This window comes from Eimeria acervulina, genomic scaffold (assembly GCF_000499425.1).
Source record: "Eimeria acervulina Houghton genomic scaffold, Eah_scaff710, whole genome shotgun sequence".
Lineage (NCBI taxonomy): Eukaryota > Apicomplexa > Conoidasida > Eucoccidiorida > Eimeriidae > Eimeria > Eimeria acervulina.
The window spans coordinates 254-16,035 of record NW_013547186.1 but is presented as its reverse complement, the minus strand read 5'-3'; the positions used below and the strand labels follow the sequence as shown (position 1 = coordinate 16,035).

Below are 15,782 nucleotides of genomic sequence, written 5' to 3'. Positions count from 1 at the left end.
GGGGGAGATCAAAGAGAAAAATCTGATTGTACAGCTTCATTGTTGCTGTTCTTATCTAAGTTGTTGGTCTATCGGCTGTAGAAAGGGGTTAATGTTTATTTAAAGTGCTGAAATAACAACAAGTTGAATATGCACAGATATATCTGCACGAGAAAGAGGGGCCATCGAGGTGAGGAAAAAAAAGAAAAATATATCTTTCTCGGAAGAGCTCCGACGCCTCTATTATGTTTGTTGTCTTCTTCGTGTGCTCTTAACATCAGGCAGAAACAAGCAAACCATCTGACGAGCAGATACAGCTAAAGAGAGAGAGAGAGAGAGAAAGAGAGAGAGAGAAGACGAAACAATAAAAGGGAGAACCTTAAAAGAGCTGTGCATACACCCCAATCCACCTTGAACAAACCTCTTCAATTAAATCTCTAGGTATAATAAAATTCATAAGTATATAGTTAAGCAGTGTGTATAGCAGCAAACACACACACACACACAGCTGTAAATACGGTGCTGAGGGTATATATAAACCCCTAAAAACAATAAAAAAGGTTTGTTTGTGTATATAAATATTTAAATTTACTTAAAAAAATACAAGACAAATGCAGATTCTAAGAGTTTGAACTGCACGGCTTGCTGAGGGCAGCCGACTGTGTTCGTTAGTACGAGTGCTGCAGCACAGGCGTTTCTTCTTAGCATTATAATTGTTAAAAGAGTTATAAATGAACAATTATTATTTTATTTTTAATGAAAAAACAAACAAAAACAAACAAACAAAGCTCTGAAGGGCCCCCGCTGCTCGCGCCTGGCTGAAGGCATGCGTCTGAGTATATAGTGTATGTTTCTGTTTAAGCGATTGTTTTCTTTAAAAAAAGAATAAATTTGAGTTAATTAATTCATTCTAAACTTTCCTTTCTTCTCCCTCCTTCCCTTCTACCCTGGTTTGTCTTTAGGGGCGCCGCCGGCCCGCTGTGTGCTGGGGTTGTTTAAGGGTTTAGGGTTTAGGGTTTAGGGTTTGTGTATATGCGGCTCTAGCGGTCTTTTCTGTTGGTTTAAATGCCTGCGAATGAAGCATTAGTTTCTTGTTTCATGGGTATCTGTTGGAGGTCTGCGCTTTAAGGAGGCCCCCCCGTTCGAGTGCTGCAGCACAGGCGTTTCTTCTTAGCATTATAATTGTTAAAAGAGTTATAAATGAACAATTATTATTTTATTTTTAATGAAAAAACAAACAAAAACAAACAAACAAAGCTCTGAAGGGCCCCCGCTGCTCGCGCCTGGCTGAAGGCATGCGTCTGAGTATATAGTGTATGTTTCTGTTTAAGCGATTGTTTTCTTTAAAAAAAGAATAAATTTGAGTTAATTAATTCATTCTAAACTTTCCTTTCTTCTCCCTCCTTCCCTTCTACCCTGGTTTGTCTTTAGGGGCGCCGCCGGCCCGCTGTGTGCTGGGGTTGTTTAAGGGTTTAGGGTTTAGGGTTTAGGGTTTGTGTATATGCGGCTCTAGCGGTCTTTTCTGTTGGTTTAAATGCCTGCGAATGAAGCATTAGTTTCTTGTTTCATGGGTATCTGTTGGAGGTCTGCGCTTTAAGGAGGCCCCCCCGTTAGAGTTGTTATTATATATATATACAGTTTATATGTATATGTGTAGTTTGCTTGCTGCTGCTGTTTGAGTAAGTAGAGGGGTGTATCTCTGTCTTACGCTGCTTATTCTTCATCGTTCTCCCCTATGATTTCTTCTGGGGGGCCCCCTTCAGCAGCAGCTTCTGCCTGGACGGAGCAATGCAGCAGGAGACAGACAAAAGCAGCAAAACTATGTGGCTGTCTAATACCTTTGCCCCTTATATCCTTGTAGGGGGGTCTGAGACAGCAAAGAGAGAGGTTGCGCTATTAACAGGTCTCTCTCTTGCTGCTCTCTTCCAGCCCTTCGGCGGGGATGCGCTGCAGCGGATTCAAGCAAAGGCAGCAGCAGCAGCAGCAGCAGCAGCACCAGGGCAGCAGCAGCAAGGGGGAGGGCCTCATGGGGCACCTCTGGGGGCCCCACAAGGGGCCTCCTTGCTGCAGGGAGTAGAAGCAGAAGCTGAAGTTTCTGCAGAGATGCTAGGACAGCTCAGCGGGTCTCCAGTTGAAGGAGTTAGGGTGCCTCCTGTGTCGCTGCAGCTGCGGCTTGCATGCGCTTCGGGTGCTGCTGCTGGTGGAAGCAGCAGCAGCAAGAGCAGCAGCAGCAGCAGCAGCGGAGTTAGGCGTGAGTCGCGTCCCTTCTGCGTCAGGTTTCTTAACTTAGAAGAAGCAGAGCCAGTTCCTGCTGCTGCAGTTGAAGCACTCTCTTGCAGCTCGCTGCTGCTGTCTCCCCCTCGTGCTGCAGCACTTAAAGAAAAGATGCATGCAAGCATATTCAAAGGCCCTCAGCAGAGGAGGCCCCCTTTTCATTCAGCAGCATCTGCTGCTGCTGCTGCTGCAGACAGCGCTGCTGCACGTGCATCATCACCACGTGCACCTTCACCCGCAGCAGCAGCAGCAGCAGCAGCACCAGCACCAGCAGCAGCAGCAGCAGCAGCAGCAGCAGGAGGGGAGTTACCTTGGTTTGCAGAATGGCGACGAGTTGTTTTTGAGGGTTTGCGTTTCAACGAGCATGAAGCATTATCTCAGCCAGTAGGGTTTATCTATTTCGTCAGTGCAGCAGAAGAAGATCCTGTTGCTGCTTTAGATTATTTGCTGCAGCCTAAGCATACTCCTCTTCTTTGCAGACAATATGTCCTAGACCCTAACCCTGTACGCGCTGTTATTCTTCTTGATGTACACCCCGAAGCATATGCTGCACGAATTGCTGCTGGGGGGCCCCCTGGGGGCCCTATGCAGCACACGCAGACACTGGACCCCCCGCAGCAGCAGCAGCAGCAGCAGCAGCAGCAGCAGGTGTTTGCTGCTGCAGGGGAGGCAGCACCAGGAGGGGCGTCTGCAGCAGCAGCTAGTCCTGTTGCTGCTGCTGCTGCTGCTGCTGCTGCTGCATCACACGCTCAGAAGGAAGAGGCTTGGGGGTCCCCCGAAGAGAGAGCAGCAAGAACAGCAGATATAATGAAGAAGATTTGCAGCGTCTTCCCTCCAGCTAACTGTCATCTCCTTACCCTCGGCCGCGGCTGTACAGACAGACGCCATCTACAGGTAACTCCAGCAGCAGCAGCAGCAGCAGCAGCAGATAGAGCAGCAGCAGATAGAGCAGCAGCAGATAGAGCAGCTGAACCAGCAGTAGGTAGAGCAGCAAAAGCAGGTAGAGCTGCAGCAGATAGAGCAGCTAAAGGTAAAGCAGCGGCAGGAGCTAGGGCAGCAGCAACAGCTAGAGCAGCAGCAGATTGAGTAGTAGCAGGAAGAGCAGCAGCAGATATATTTTTGCTTTCTCCTGGGTTTCTGCTGTCTGTCGCCCGGAAGGCGTGCGCGGCCGTGTAATGAGGGTTTAGGGTTTAGGGTTTAGGGTTTAGGGTTTAGGGTTTAGGGATGTTCAAGTAGGGGGGCCCTCAAGCTCCCTGCTGCCGTGTTGCGGTGTGGTTAAGCTGGTGCTTCTGTTGCTGCTGCTGCTGCAGCAGCGTTGCTGGTGTTTCTGTTGCTGTTGCTGCTGCTGTTGCTGCTGTTGCTGCTGTTGCAGTGTATCTGCTGCTGTGTTGTGTATGCGCAGCTGCTGCCGGCCATTCGTTTTTTGTATTATTCTTCTCTTTCTTTGTCTTTCTCGGAGTCTCTCTCTGGGCATTTAACTCCAACACTTCTTGCTCAGCCTTGCCCTCCTCACACTCACCCCCCGCTGCAGCAGCAGCAGCAGCAGCAGCAGCAGCAGCAGTTGCAGCAGCTGCAGCACCAGCAGCAGCAGCAGCAGCAGCAGCAGCAGCAGCAGCAGCAGTTGCTGCTGCAGCAGCAGCAGCTGCAGCAGGGGCAGTATATCGATTGCACTGAAGGTTTGCAGCAGCGCAACTGCTGCTGCTTCGCCGTTAGCTGCTTGAGATGCAGCTTTTGTGTTGGTTTAGGCTGGGGGGAGTTGCTGTGGCTGTCTTCTTTTATTAAGCATTTTGTTGCTGCTGCTGTTTTACCCTGGGCTGAGCAGCGCATGCGGCAGCTCGACAGCAGCATCAGCAGCAACAGAAGGGGCTTTAGGAATCAGCTTCGATACCTTTGGAGGAAGCCAAAAGCTGCTGCCGCTGCTGCTGCTGCTGCTGCGGCTGCTGCACATACACCCATTGCTGCTGCTGATGCAGTCGCTGGCCTTGCTGCTGCTGCAGAAGAAGCAGGAGGAGCAGCAGAAGCACTCCTCTCAGCTGTTGGTGGCGCTTTATTAGGTGAGTGTTTAGGGTTTAGGGTTTAGGGTTTAGGGTCTACGTTTTGAGGGTTTTTGTTCGGTTTGTAAGGCTGTTAATATTGTGTCTTTGCTGCTGCTGCGCCGTAGGAGACTCCAGCAGCAGCAGCAGCAGCAGCACCAATGGAGGCCCCAGCGACGTAGAAGGGAAGAGAAGCAGCGACGGACAGCCTCCGTCTCCTTCGGGGCACTCCCCTGCATACGTTGTCAGCGCACTCTGTCTAGGATTTAGGGTTTAGGGTTTAGGGTTTAGGGTTTAGGGTTTAGAGTTAAGGGTTGCTTTCCTCTTCATCTCGGGCTGTAGGCAGTTCCCTTGAGTGGGGTCATCTTTAGACTCAACTTATGGATATACGGTTTTAGGGTTTAGGGTTTAGGGTTTAGGGTTTAGGGTTTGTGCGTGCAGCTGCATGCAATTGAGTGGCAGTATCGTTTACTGGGGGATCTCAGTTTAATCTTCGGGCAGCCTGAGGCAGCGCTTCAGAGTTATAGGAGTTGTGCTGCAGATTTTAAACAAGACAAGAGGTGGACGTACTTAGGTTCGTCTCTGCTGCTGCTGCTGTTGCTGCTGCTGCTGCTGTTGCTGCTGCTAGTGCTGCTTGTGCTGCTGCTGTATATGGCTGCTGTTGATGCTGCTGTTGGTGCTGCTGGTACTGTTGCTGCTGCTGTGTGTTTGCTTATTTTGTTTGTTTATTTTGTTTGTTTGTTCGTTTTCCTTAGACATTTGTTTATATACATATATATATATATATTTGTTTATCTATACATTTTATTTATTTATTTATTTATTTTATTTATGTTTGTCTAATTTGTTTACTTTGCTTCTGAATTGTTTATTTGATTAATCTATTTATATTAGTTGTTTTATTCAATTTGTTCATTTAATTAATTTAATTTAATTTATTTTAATCTAATTGATTAATTATAAATAATTATTTTTATTTATTATTTATTATTCAGGGGGTGCGTACGAGATGTGTGCGGCGTCGCTGCATGCAATGGGGGGTCAGCGGAGAGAAGTAGAGTCTTACCTAGACCAGGCTTATGCTGCTTATCTCAAGGTCAGCGTCTGCTGCTGCTGCTGCTGCTGCTGCTGCTGCTGCTGCTGCTGCTGTAGCGGGGAGTGCTGCTGCTGATGCTCATGCTGCCGCTTTTGCTGTCGCTGCTGCTGATGCTGGTGCGAGTGCTGCTGCTGATGCTGCTGCTGATGCTGCTGCGAGTGCTGCTTCTAGGAGTGCTGCTGCTGATGCTGCTTCTGGGAGGGCTGTTGCTGCTGTGCACATCGGATATAAGGAGCTGAGTGGTTAGCTCTGTCTCCTGCTGCTGCTGCTTTCGCTGCTTCTGCTTTCGCTGCTGCTGCTGCAGGCGGGTGCGGGTCGCTTAGCACTTCGCTGCGTGTTACTGGGGCACCGGTTGCTGATGGAGGAGTGCAGCAGCAGCAGCAGCAGCGGCAGCGGCTTGTTTGGGGGCAGCAGCGGGACGGGTGGTGGCAGCGGCGGCAGCAGCAGCCTGAGCAGCAGCAGCAGCAGCAGCAGCAGCGGCGCTGCTAGCTTCCTGCAGCTGCCTCATATGCTGCACCTCCCCCTTATAATTGGTGGTGGGGGCCGCCCATCTGATGCCTGTGCAGAGGTAGCATGCCGATTGCTTGCTGCTAACTCTGATCTTCCTTCTCTAGATGCAGCAGCTTGGCAGCAGCAGCAACAGCAGCAGCAGCAGCAGTATCAGCAGCAGCATCTTGATCAACAGGACCAGCAGCAGCAGCAGGACCAGCAGCCGCACCAGCAACAGCAGCAACAGCAACAGCAACAGCAGCAGCAGCAGCAGCAGCAGGGTGTATCTGCTATTCAGGCTCAAAGCCAAGCGATACGCAGCGCAATGCTGCTGGAGCAGGCAGCAGTTTGTTTAGAAAGAGGGGGCAGCTCGCATCAAAGAAAACGAAGCTTTCACTTAGTCATGGCCGGGCACACCTACTATAAAGCAGGTCCTTCAACCCTGCTGCTGCTGCTGCTGCTGCTGCTACTCCTGCTGCTGCTGCTGCGAGGCCTCTTGATGCTGCTGCTGCTGCTGCTGATTCTGCTGATTCTGCTTGTAGTTGCTGCTCCTCATTATTCTTGCTGCTGATGATGACTCTTCTTGATGCTGCTGCTGCGGTTCCTCTCGCTGCTGCTGCTTTTTTCTTTGCTTTTGCTGCTGGGAGCGCTGCCACTGCTGGTGCTGCGAGTGCTTCTGCTGGTGCTGCTGTTGTGTTGTGCTGCTGTTGCTGGTGGTGCTGCTGCTTCTCTAGCTTGGCTACTAACTCGCTGCACAAGTCATTTAGGGTTTAGGGTTTAGGGTTTAGGGTTAGATTCCCTGCCAACGCGTAGTGCACGATGCTGCTGCAGAAGCTGCAGCATCAGCAGCAGCAGCAGCAGCATCAGCAGCAGCAGCAGCAGCATCAGCAACAGCAGGAGCATCATCATTGACAGCAGCACCCTAAGGATGAGCAGCAGTCGTCTTTGCGTATCTGCGTTTACTATGTTAATTTTATTTAATTTTATATTAATTTATATTATGTTGCTTCAATATAAATTATATTGTTCGCCTTTTTTTATGTAATACCACTATAAACATTATATGATACAAAATAGCATAATATAATATAAATAATATTACAATATAATATATTATATTATATTATAGTACAAAATAGTATAATATAACATAAATAATAATATAATATAATATAAATAAGATATAAAATAATATGATATTATGTTGATATGTCTTGCATGCAGGGTATAAGCGGTTTGCACTGCGTTGCTACCTCGAGGTGTTAAACGAATATGAAGAGGCGTCCTGGCTATTTGTTTTGCTGCACTTGCGCTTTATTATAGCGAGACAGAGCTGCAGCTTAAGACTATTAGAAGAAGCTTTGCTGCACTTTGCTGCTCTATTCAATGATATTGCTGCTCTAGAAGAATGTAAACTCCTTGCAGGAGACACACCAACAGGTAAAGCTCCTGCTGTTGCTGCTGTTGCTGCTGCTGCTGTTGCTGTTGTGCTGCTAATGCTAATGATGACGATGCTTGTGCTGCTGCTCCTGCAAGTTGTTCTGCTGCTGTTTTGGCTGCTGCTGGCTTGGCTTCTGTTTTGCTGCTGTTGCTGCTGAATTCGCTGCTGCAGCATTAAGGGGGAGCTATTTCATTGTTTGTTTGTTGCTCTTGCTTCGTTAGTGATGCCTGCTGCTGTCCCTTATGAGGGTGCAGCAGCACATACAGCAGCACTTGCAGCAGCACCTGCAGCAGCAGCTACAGCAGCAACTACAGCAGCAGCAACTACAGCAGCAGCAGCTGCAGCAGCAGGTGCGCATTGCGTGTGGGGTGTCTGTTGCTTGCTGCAGGTCTGTCTGTCATTGCTGCTGATCGGCAGCAGCACTACATGAAGGAGCTTCTCTTCCTCTGCCGCGTGCTGCTGGAGCGACAGCGCCTAGCAGCAAAAGTTGAACCCCCCCTGCAGCAGCAGCAGCAGCAGCAGCAGCAGCAACAGCAGCAAGTGGGGGCAGCAGCGCCTTCGTTGTGCGTCGCCCTCCAGCCTGAACTGCGGCTGCCGCTGCTGCAGCAGCGCGACTCGCTTGGGCTCTTCAGCGGCAGGTGAGAGCAGCAGCAAGCAGCAGCAAGCAGGAGCGTCAACTCTGCGGTGTATAGGCAGCACAGCTGCAGCAGCAGCAGCACCAACTCATATCGCGCTGCTGCAGCAAGCAAAGCCCAATATACGCAGCAGCGGCAGAAGCAGCAGCAGCAGCAAACCTACAGTGCAGCAACTGCAGCAACAGCAGCAGCAACCGCAGCGGCAACAACAGCAGCAGCAAAGTTGTTTTGTGAGTGGTGTGTGTGCAGCGTTGGGGTGTATTTATTAGGGGATGCGCTGATGCAGCAAACAGCGGAGACAGAGCAGCAAGAGGCCTCATTCCTATCAGACAAGTCTGCTGCTGCTGCAGCTGCAGCAGCAGCAGCAGCAGGAGCAGCAGGAGAAGAGCCTCTTCCTTCGTTTGTTCAGATGGGAGAGGCTTGCTGCCGCGGAGTGTCTCCTGAGGGTGTGCAGGAGCTGCAGGTGCAGCAGCAGTTCTTGGGGCGTCTCTATTTGGAGGCGAGGAAGCATTTGTTTGCTGCAGAGACAGCAGGAGACAACCAGGCAGACAATACGCATGTCAGCAGCAGCAGCAAATCAGACCCTACTGGCTACGCTCTTCTGCTGCTGCTCGTGCTCCACCTGCTGCTACTCCTGTTGCTGCTGCTGCTCTTGTTGCTGCTGACAGTTGCTGCTGCTGCTGCTGTTGTTGCTGCTGCTGGCTGTTTCTGTTTTTGCTGTTCCTGATGGTGGATATATATAATGATTAATAATAATAATAATAATAATAATAATAATAATAAGGCTCTTGCTTTTTTGTGCTGCATTTGCTTTGCTGCAGCGGCCTCCTTTGCTGTCTCTTCCTGTTGCTGAGGCATACAGGAGACAAACAGCAGCAGGGCTGCCTGTGACGGTGGAGTTCTGTATATTGAATCCGCTGTCTCTGCAGCTGCATCTGAGCTGTCTTCGACTCCTAGCAAGGCTGCTGCCTCTGCCAGGAGAAGCTCCTGCTGCTGCTGCTGCTGCTGCTGCTGCTGCTGCAGGGAGACAGGAAGGGCCCGAGATGGGGGTTCTCGTCTCCCAGGTGAACGTACACCTCAAACCTGGAGGCAGCGCCATCATGCAGCTGACAGCAACGCCCCTAAAGCCAGGCATTCTATGTATAGAAGGTAGGAATAGCAGCAGCAGCAGCAACAGCAGCAGCAGCAGCAGCAGCAGGACGGCAGACAGCGATAGGGGCACTTGGTTGCTGCTCTTCATTGTCTGCACTTTTATGATGTTCGTTTTGTTTGACTTTTATTTTATTTGTTTTTTATTTTGTGTTCGCTTCTTCTTTTTGTTTTGTTTGTTTTGTTTGTTTTGTTTGTTTGTTTTGTTTGTTTTGTTTTGTTTGTTTGTTTTGTTTGTTGTTAATTCTTGTTATTACTCCCGTACTTGTTTGCTGCACCTTTAATTCGATTCCTGCTGCTGTTACTGCTGTTGCTGTTACTGCTGTTGCTGCTACTGCTGTTGCTGCTGTTACTGCTACTGCTGCTACTGCTGTTGCTGCTGTTACTGCTGCTGTTGCTGTTGCTGCTGCTGCTGCTGCTGCTTGCAGGTGTGGAGTGTGAGTTGTTTGGGTTGGTGAGGGCTCGTCAGTATTTTTTTCTTCACGGCGATCGGTGTTTGTCGCACGGGTTCGATACGCGGCATTTATTATTGCTGGATATAGATGAAGGAGACAATGGTTTGCTGCAGCAAGGAGACAGCGGTTTGCTGCAGCAAGGAGACAGCTCCTGCACGCTGCAGCAAAGGCTCGCACGAGTGCGGGAGGCCCTCTCGAGGCAGCCCCTTGCTGCAGCACCAACAACAGCAGCAGCAACAGCAGCAGCAGCACCCAATTCAAGCACTTCTATGTATACAAACAGCACAACAGATGCAGAAATAGACCGAGAAGCAGAGATAGAGACAAGGAGAGAGCTATCGGTGCTGCTGAGGGGCATGCCGCTGTTCTATAGCCTTGATGCTGAGAGCTTCAGGCTAATACACATAGGCACCCCTATGCAGGTAATATATTCTCCTGCTGCTACTGCTGCTGCTGCTGCTGCTTGTGTTGCTGCTGACTGTGCTGCTACCGCTTGTTCTTTCGCTGCTTGTGCTCATGCTTGTCGTCCTGCTGCTGCTTGTGTTGCTGCTGCTTGTCCTATTGCTGCTGCTGCTCGTGCTGCTGCTGCTACTGCTGCGGCTTGTTGTTTTGCCGCTCTGAATGCTGTGTCTTGTACTTTGCATTTATTGTTTGATTGTTTTATTTGTTTATATGTTTGTTTGTCTGGCGTTTATTTCCTGTTTGGGGCTCCTTTATTGCTGCTGCTGCATGCTGCATGCATCCGACGCATTGCTGCATCACATTATCTATATATATATATATTTGTTTGCTTTTTGCTGCTTTGTTTGCTGCTGCTGCTGCTGCTTGTTGTAGATATACCGCTGGGAGCACCGACAAAGAAGTGCAGCAACACATAAGAAAGACCTTCGTTTGGAGCTGAGTGTTGCTGCTGATGTTTCCTTCCTTGTTGCTTCCCTTCTTAACTGGCCAGGACCCCAGCAGCAGCAGCAGCAGCAACTGCAGCTGCAGCAGCAGCTGCTGCAGCAACACCTGCAGCAGCAGCAGCAAGAAGGGGAAGAAGAAGTTTCGCCCGAGAGAGGAACAGGCAGCACCTGCCTGACGCTGTGAGGCCTTTACTGTTATGTTTTATTTTATTGTTTTGTTGTTGTCTCGCTTAGGGTTTAGGGTTTAGGGTTTAGGGTTTAGGGTTTAGGGTTTAGGGTTTGGGTGCTTTTCAGGCCGGCAACGGGGGAGGGTCTGTCCCCTCCACCATCTGAAGAAGTTTCTGCTTCTGGAGGGTTTGTTGCTGCTCCTGCTGCTGCTGCTGCAGCAACAGCAACACCCCTATCAACAGGAACGCCAGCAGCAGGCCCTGCAGCAGCAGCAGCAGCAGCACAATCAGGAGGAGCAGGAGCAGCAGCAGCATCAGCAGCAGCAGCGGGAGCGAACAGCAGCTGGCTTTACTGCGGAGAGCAGCGGGAGTGTTTCCTGCTGCTGCAGCACCTCAGCAGCAGCACTTCTCTTGTTGATTTGTCTGTTGCTGCCTGCCCGAAGGATCTGGTGGCTATCACAGCAGCTTCCCTTCTCACAGCTAAGGAAGCAGCAATGCTGCTGCAGCAGCAGCAGCACATGCAGCAGCAGCAGCAGCAGCAGCAAATGCAGCAGCAACAGTGGCTGCAGAACAAGGATGAAGAGGCTGGGGGCGGCCTTCGAGTTGGGGGTGTCCCCTTGCGAGTTATTTCAGAAGACGCAAACAGCAGCAGCAGCAGCAGCAGCAGCAGCAGCTACCGCAAGAGCGTAGGAGGAGATGGTGAAAGTTTAGCTTCAGTGAGGGTCTTCCGTTTGCTGCCACAGACACCAGATGCGGAGCCTGAAGGACCCCACAGCTGCAGCAGCAACAGCAACAGCAGCAGCAGCAGAAGCAGCAGCATTTCAAGTAGCTGCTGCAGTGTAGTGCCTCCAGGAATGTTTGTTTGTCTGCGTCTCTTCGTGCGAGGAGCTCGCCCAGGGATACACCGCGTTCGTTTCTGTCTAAGGGGACAGCCTCAGCAGCAGCAGCAGCTGCTGCTGCAGCAACAGCAACAGCAGCAGCAGCAGCAGCAGCAGCAGGGGTTGGGGCCCCTGCCTCCTCCCGTGTGGCGAGCCGTGGAGGCAGTGCTTACGGTGGCTCCCTCTCTGGAGCTGAATGTACAGCCGGTGAGGCATTTGCTGCTGCTGCAGCAGCTGCTGCTGTAGTTCCTGCTGTGCACTTGCTTCTGGAGGTCTTTGCGCTGCTGCTGTTGCTGCTGCTGCTGTTTGTGCTGGTGCTGCTGCTGTTGCTGCTGATGCAGCTAGTGCCTCTCTGGATGCTGCTTCCGCTTCTGATGTGTTTGCTGCCTCTCCTGAAGGTGCTGCTGCTGCTGTTTGCGCTGCAGCAGCTGCTGCTGTTTGTGTGCTGTTTGTGCTGGTTTTTTCTAATGTGTCAGCAGCAGAAGCTGTTGCTGCCGCTGCTGCTGCTGCTGCAACGCGCAGTTGCTGCATGCATGCATGCATTGATGGATTTATGTTTTTGTTTGCAGCGTTTATCTTTTCAAAGTCGCGAGAAAATTTTATTTATTTGTTCTGTACGCAACACCTCGCAGCAGCCGATGGTGCTGTGTGGCTTAGCAGCAGTTAGCTTGCAAGCCCTGCAGCAGCAGCAGCAGGAGCAACAGCAGCAACTGCTGTTGCTGCAGGAGGAGGACGTTGGGGAAAGGCGGCGGAGCAGAGAGCAGCAGGGGGAGAAGAAAGCAGCAGCAGCAGGAGCTGCTGCTGCTGCTGCTGCAAGCAGCAAGACCTTAAAAGACTGCGAGCTGCTGCATGTAGGCCTTATCAGCAGGGCACTAACAACAAAAGAAAAACCTTTACCTCCTTGGTTGCTGCAGCTGCTGCCTTATCGCGAGTTGGCTGCAGCAGCACCCCACAGCTGTACATACACCGCAAGCTGCGCATACACCTCAAACTGCATATACACCCCAGAACGAACGCAGAGAACGCTGGGGCCAGGAGAAGAAGTGCTGCTGCTTTTCTCGCCTCAAGACCCGCAGCAACTGCAACAACTCCTCCAAACAAACGGGTACTTGCTGCTGTTGCTGCTGCTGCTATTGCTGCTGCTGCTGTTGCTGCTGCTGCTGCTGCTGCTGTTGCTGCGGCAGCTGTTCGTGGTGGTAGTGAAACCTCTACTTTTGCTGCTGTGCAGACTATTGCAGCCGGCGTTGCTGCCCTTGTGATGTGCATACCCATAGACGACGTTTTAGGGTTTAGGATCTAGGGTTTAGGGTTTAGTGTTTAGGGTTTGTTGTGTTCAGCACTGGAATGCAAGTGGCGTTACGCTGGGCGTTGGGCAGCAGCAGCAGCAACGGCCAGTCTTTTGCTGCTGCTGCTGCTGCTGCTGCTGCTGCTGCTTCTGCGGAGACGGTGGCTGTGCACGAGATTGAGATGGAGAGACAAACAAATGCACAAAAGCAAATAGCAGCAAGCATTCAAGAAGAAAAAGAAAAAGAAGATTGGGGCTGCATGCGGACGGGGACAATCCTTGCAAAGAAACCCGTAAGCAGTTTTCTCTGTTTGTTTTATTTGTTTGTTTATTTGTTCTATTTGTTTATTTACATGTTTATTTGTTTGTTTCTTTGTCTATTTGTTTATTTGTTTATTTATGTGTTTATCTGTTTATTTATTTGTTTACGTGTCTGTATTTGTTTTTTTGTTTATTTGTTTATTTTTATTTATTTATTTATTTATTATTTGTTTGTTTATGCACCGCACTGTTTTATTTATTATAATTTGTTTGTTTTTTTGTTTTTGTTTGTTTGCTGCAGATATCTCTCGCAGTACTCCCAGAAGGGATTCCTCTTGAGCTTTCGGTCTCCGCTGTCGTTCCTGCTGCTGCTGCTGCTGCTGCTTCTCCCGCTGCAGGAGCAGCAGCAGGAGCAGCAGCTGCTGCTGCAGCTGCTGGTTGTAGTTCGCATATTGTTGAGTGGAGGGCCCACTGCATTTATAAAGTATATTTTACTGTTCGTAATATATCGCCTTGTGTTTGTTTTAGCTTGCGGCTTATTGCCAAGACTCCAGCAGCAGCAGCAGCAGCAACAGCAGCAGCAGCAACAGCAGCAGAAGAGGAGGAACAGCAGCAGCAGCAGCAAATGCAATACCAACACACCAATCAATACTCACCGCAAACTGCTGCTGTTGTTTTCCTCCCACCGCTGTGCACTCCCAAGGTTGTTACGCCCCTTGAACTGCAGCAGCAGCAGCTGCTGCAGCAGCAGCAGCAGCAGCAGATATTGCTAGAGGATGTCTGCTTCAATGATGGAATGGGGGCTCGCCTGAAGCAGCGACTCATTCAGGTGCGTCTGGGCAGCAGCAGAGAGCTGTTAGAAAGAGGAGAGCGAGGAAATAGAGAAGAAGAAGACGAAAAATATAGAGAGAGAGAAGATCTTAAAAGGCTGCCAAGCGACAGCAGCAACACAGCAGCAGCAGCAGCAGCAGCAGCAGCAGCAATGGATGGGAGTCCCCTGCTCGCTTCTCCACAAACCGTTGGAAACCATGACAACGAACCGCAGAAGCTGCAACAGCTGCAGCAGCAGCAGCAGCTAGCAGCAGGCGGAGTCGAGCTGGATCCAGTGCTGGCGCAGCACAGCACCCTCTCTCCTCAACACACAGCAGCAGCAATGCCAGCAGCAGCAGCAGCAGCAGCAGATGGATCGGCAGCATCCCCGGGTTGGCGTGGAGCTGCTGCGGAGCCGTGGAGTACGAACTCTTCGCTGATGCATGCAGAGGGGCTTACAGGAGCAGCAGGAGCAGCAGCAGGAGAGGAAGCTGTGGCTGGTGCTGCTGCTGCTGTCCCTGGGGGTTGCTGCATTTGGCTGGGGAAGGTGCAGCAAGAGCTGGGGTTGCTGCTGCCTGGCAGCAGCAAAACTGCGGAGTTCTGTGCTTTGTTTCCTTTACCAGGTATTTATGATGTTAATAATATTCAAGTCGAACTACAAGTAGTACCTCCACCAACAGCTGCTGCTGCTAGCAGCAGCAGCTGCAGAAGCAGGGTTGCAGACAGTGCAGTCGCAGAGGGGAGGCTGTTTGACGGCGCCCCAGCGGCAACAGCAGCAACAGCAGCAGCAGCAGCAGCAGCAGCAGCAAAGGGATGGGGTGGTATTGGGGTTGGGGAGAGAGCAGTTGTTTCTTTTCCCTTTTCTTTTATTGTGCATGCACTTCCTGGAGACTCCTCCAGGTGAACATACACTGGAAGGCGCATGTTATTGTTTAACCAACGTAGAGCAGCAGCAGCCTTTGCTGCTGCTGCTGCTGCAGTGGGGAGCATTTTGTTGGCGTCTGTCTGTACGGTGCAAGCTGCTGCTGTTGCTGCTGTTACTGTCCCCGCTACTGGTGCTGCTGCTGTAGCTGCTGCTGCTGTTGCCGCTACTGTTTCTGTTGCTGCAGCTGTTGCTGCTGCTGCTGCTATTGCTGCTGCTGCTGCTGCCCCCTGAACTAGGGAGGGGAGGAGGTTAGTAGTGATGTAGTCAGCAAAATAAAAAGGATATGGCTTATATTAATAATAATAATTCTTGATAGTAATAATAATATATAATAAAAATATATACTAGCTATATAATGATTAATAATAATACTATGTAATTCTTAATAGTAATATAATAATAAAAATAAACACCAGTTATATATTATCATCGATTGAAGACAAAAAGAATAAAAAAATAAAAATTATAAAATGGTTTGGAGAACGCCAGGAGAAAAACACGAAAAAGAAGATGAGTTGAATATTAAGAAAAAGACGAAGAAACAAAAGACAGATACAATAATAATGCATATCTGTATCTATATACATTTGTGTATATATAGATACATATACATATATACTTATATATATGTATATGCAGATATATTACATATATATCCATATATATCCGTACAAACGTTTATAAGTACATATATATGTACATATATATATATATATATACCTATGCATGTACATATAGATGTATATATATATATATATATGTACATATATATAGATATATACATATATATATTATCAATACATTCAGGTGCACAAATAAACAACTAAACAAATAAACAATAGGCGTGTTTTCTCTTTGTTTCCTCCGCGGTTTATTTTAATATGTATAAATATATCAGCATGCCTGCATGCATGCAATTAGTCTGATTATTTATATTTAGGGTTGTCTTAAATGATATTGTTCGCTGTATTTAATTAGAGGCGGCGCTTGAGTCTGTCTT

At 49.4% G+C, this 15,782-nt stretch overlaps 1 protein-coding gene across 1 annotated transcript; it reads left to right on the top strand.

The window, feature by feature from the left end:
• Positions 1 to 1,767: 1,767 nt before the first annotated feature.
• On the top strand, positions 1,768 to 14,761 carry EAH_00047000 (hypothetical protein, conserved; the record flags this gene model as incomplete). Its single annotated transcript, XM_013391490.1, has 16 exons — positions 1,768 to 3,231; positions 3,656 to 3,929; positions 4,415 to 4,530; positions 4,728 to 4,860; positions 5,282 to 5,382; positions 5,687 to 6,302; positions 7,096 to 7,281; positions 7,701 to 7,950; positions 8,197 to 8,506; positions 8,769 to 9,096; positions 9,525 to 9,973; positions 10,386 to 10,636; positions 10,751 to 11,708; positions 12,071 to 12,606; positions 12,839 to 13,079; positions 13,349 to 14,761. The coding sequence occupies 16 exons, from the start codon at positions 1,768 to 1,770 to the stop codon at positions 14,759 to 14,761; spliced, it is 7,626 nt and encodes a 2,541-aa protein (XP_013246944.1).
• Positions 14,762 to 15,782: the final 1,021 nt, after the last annotated feature.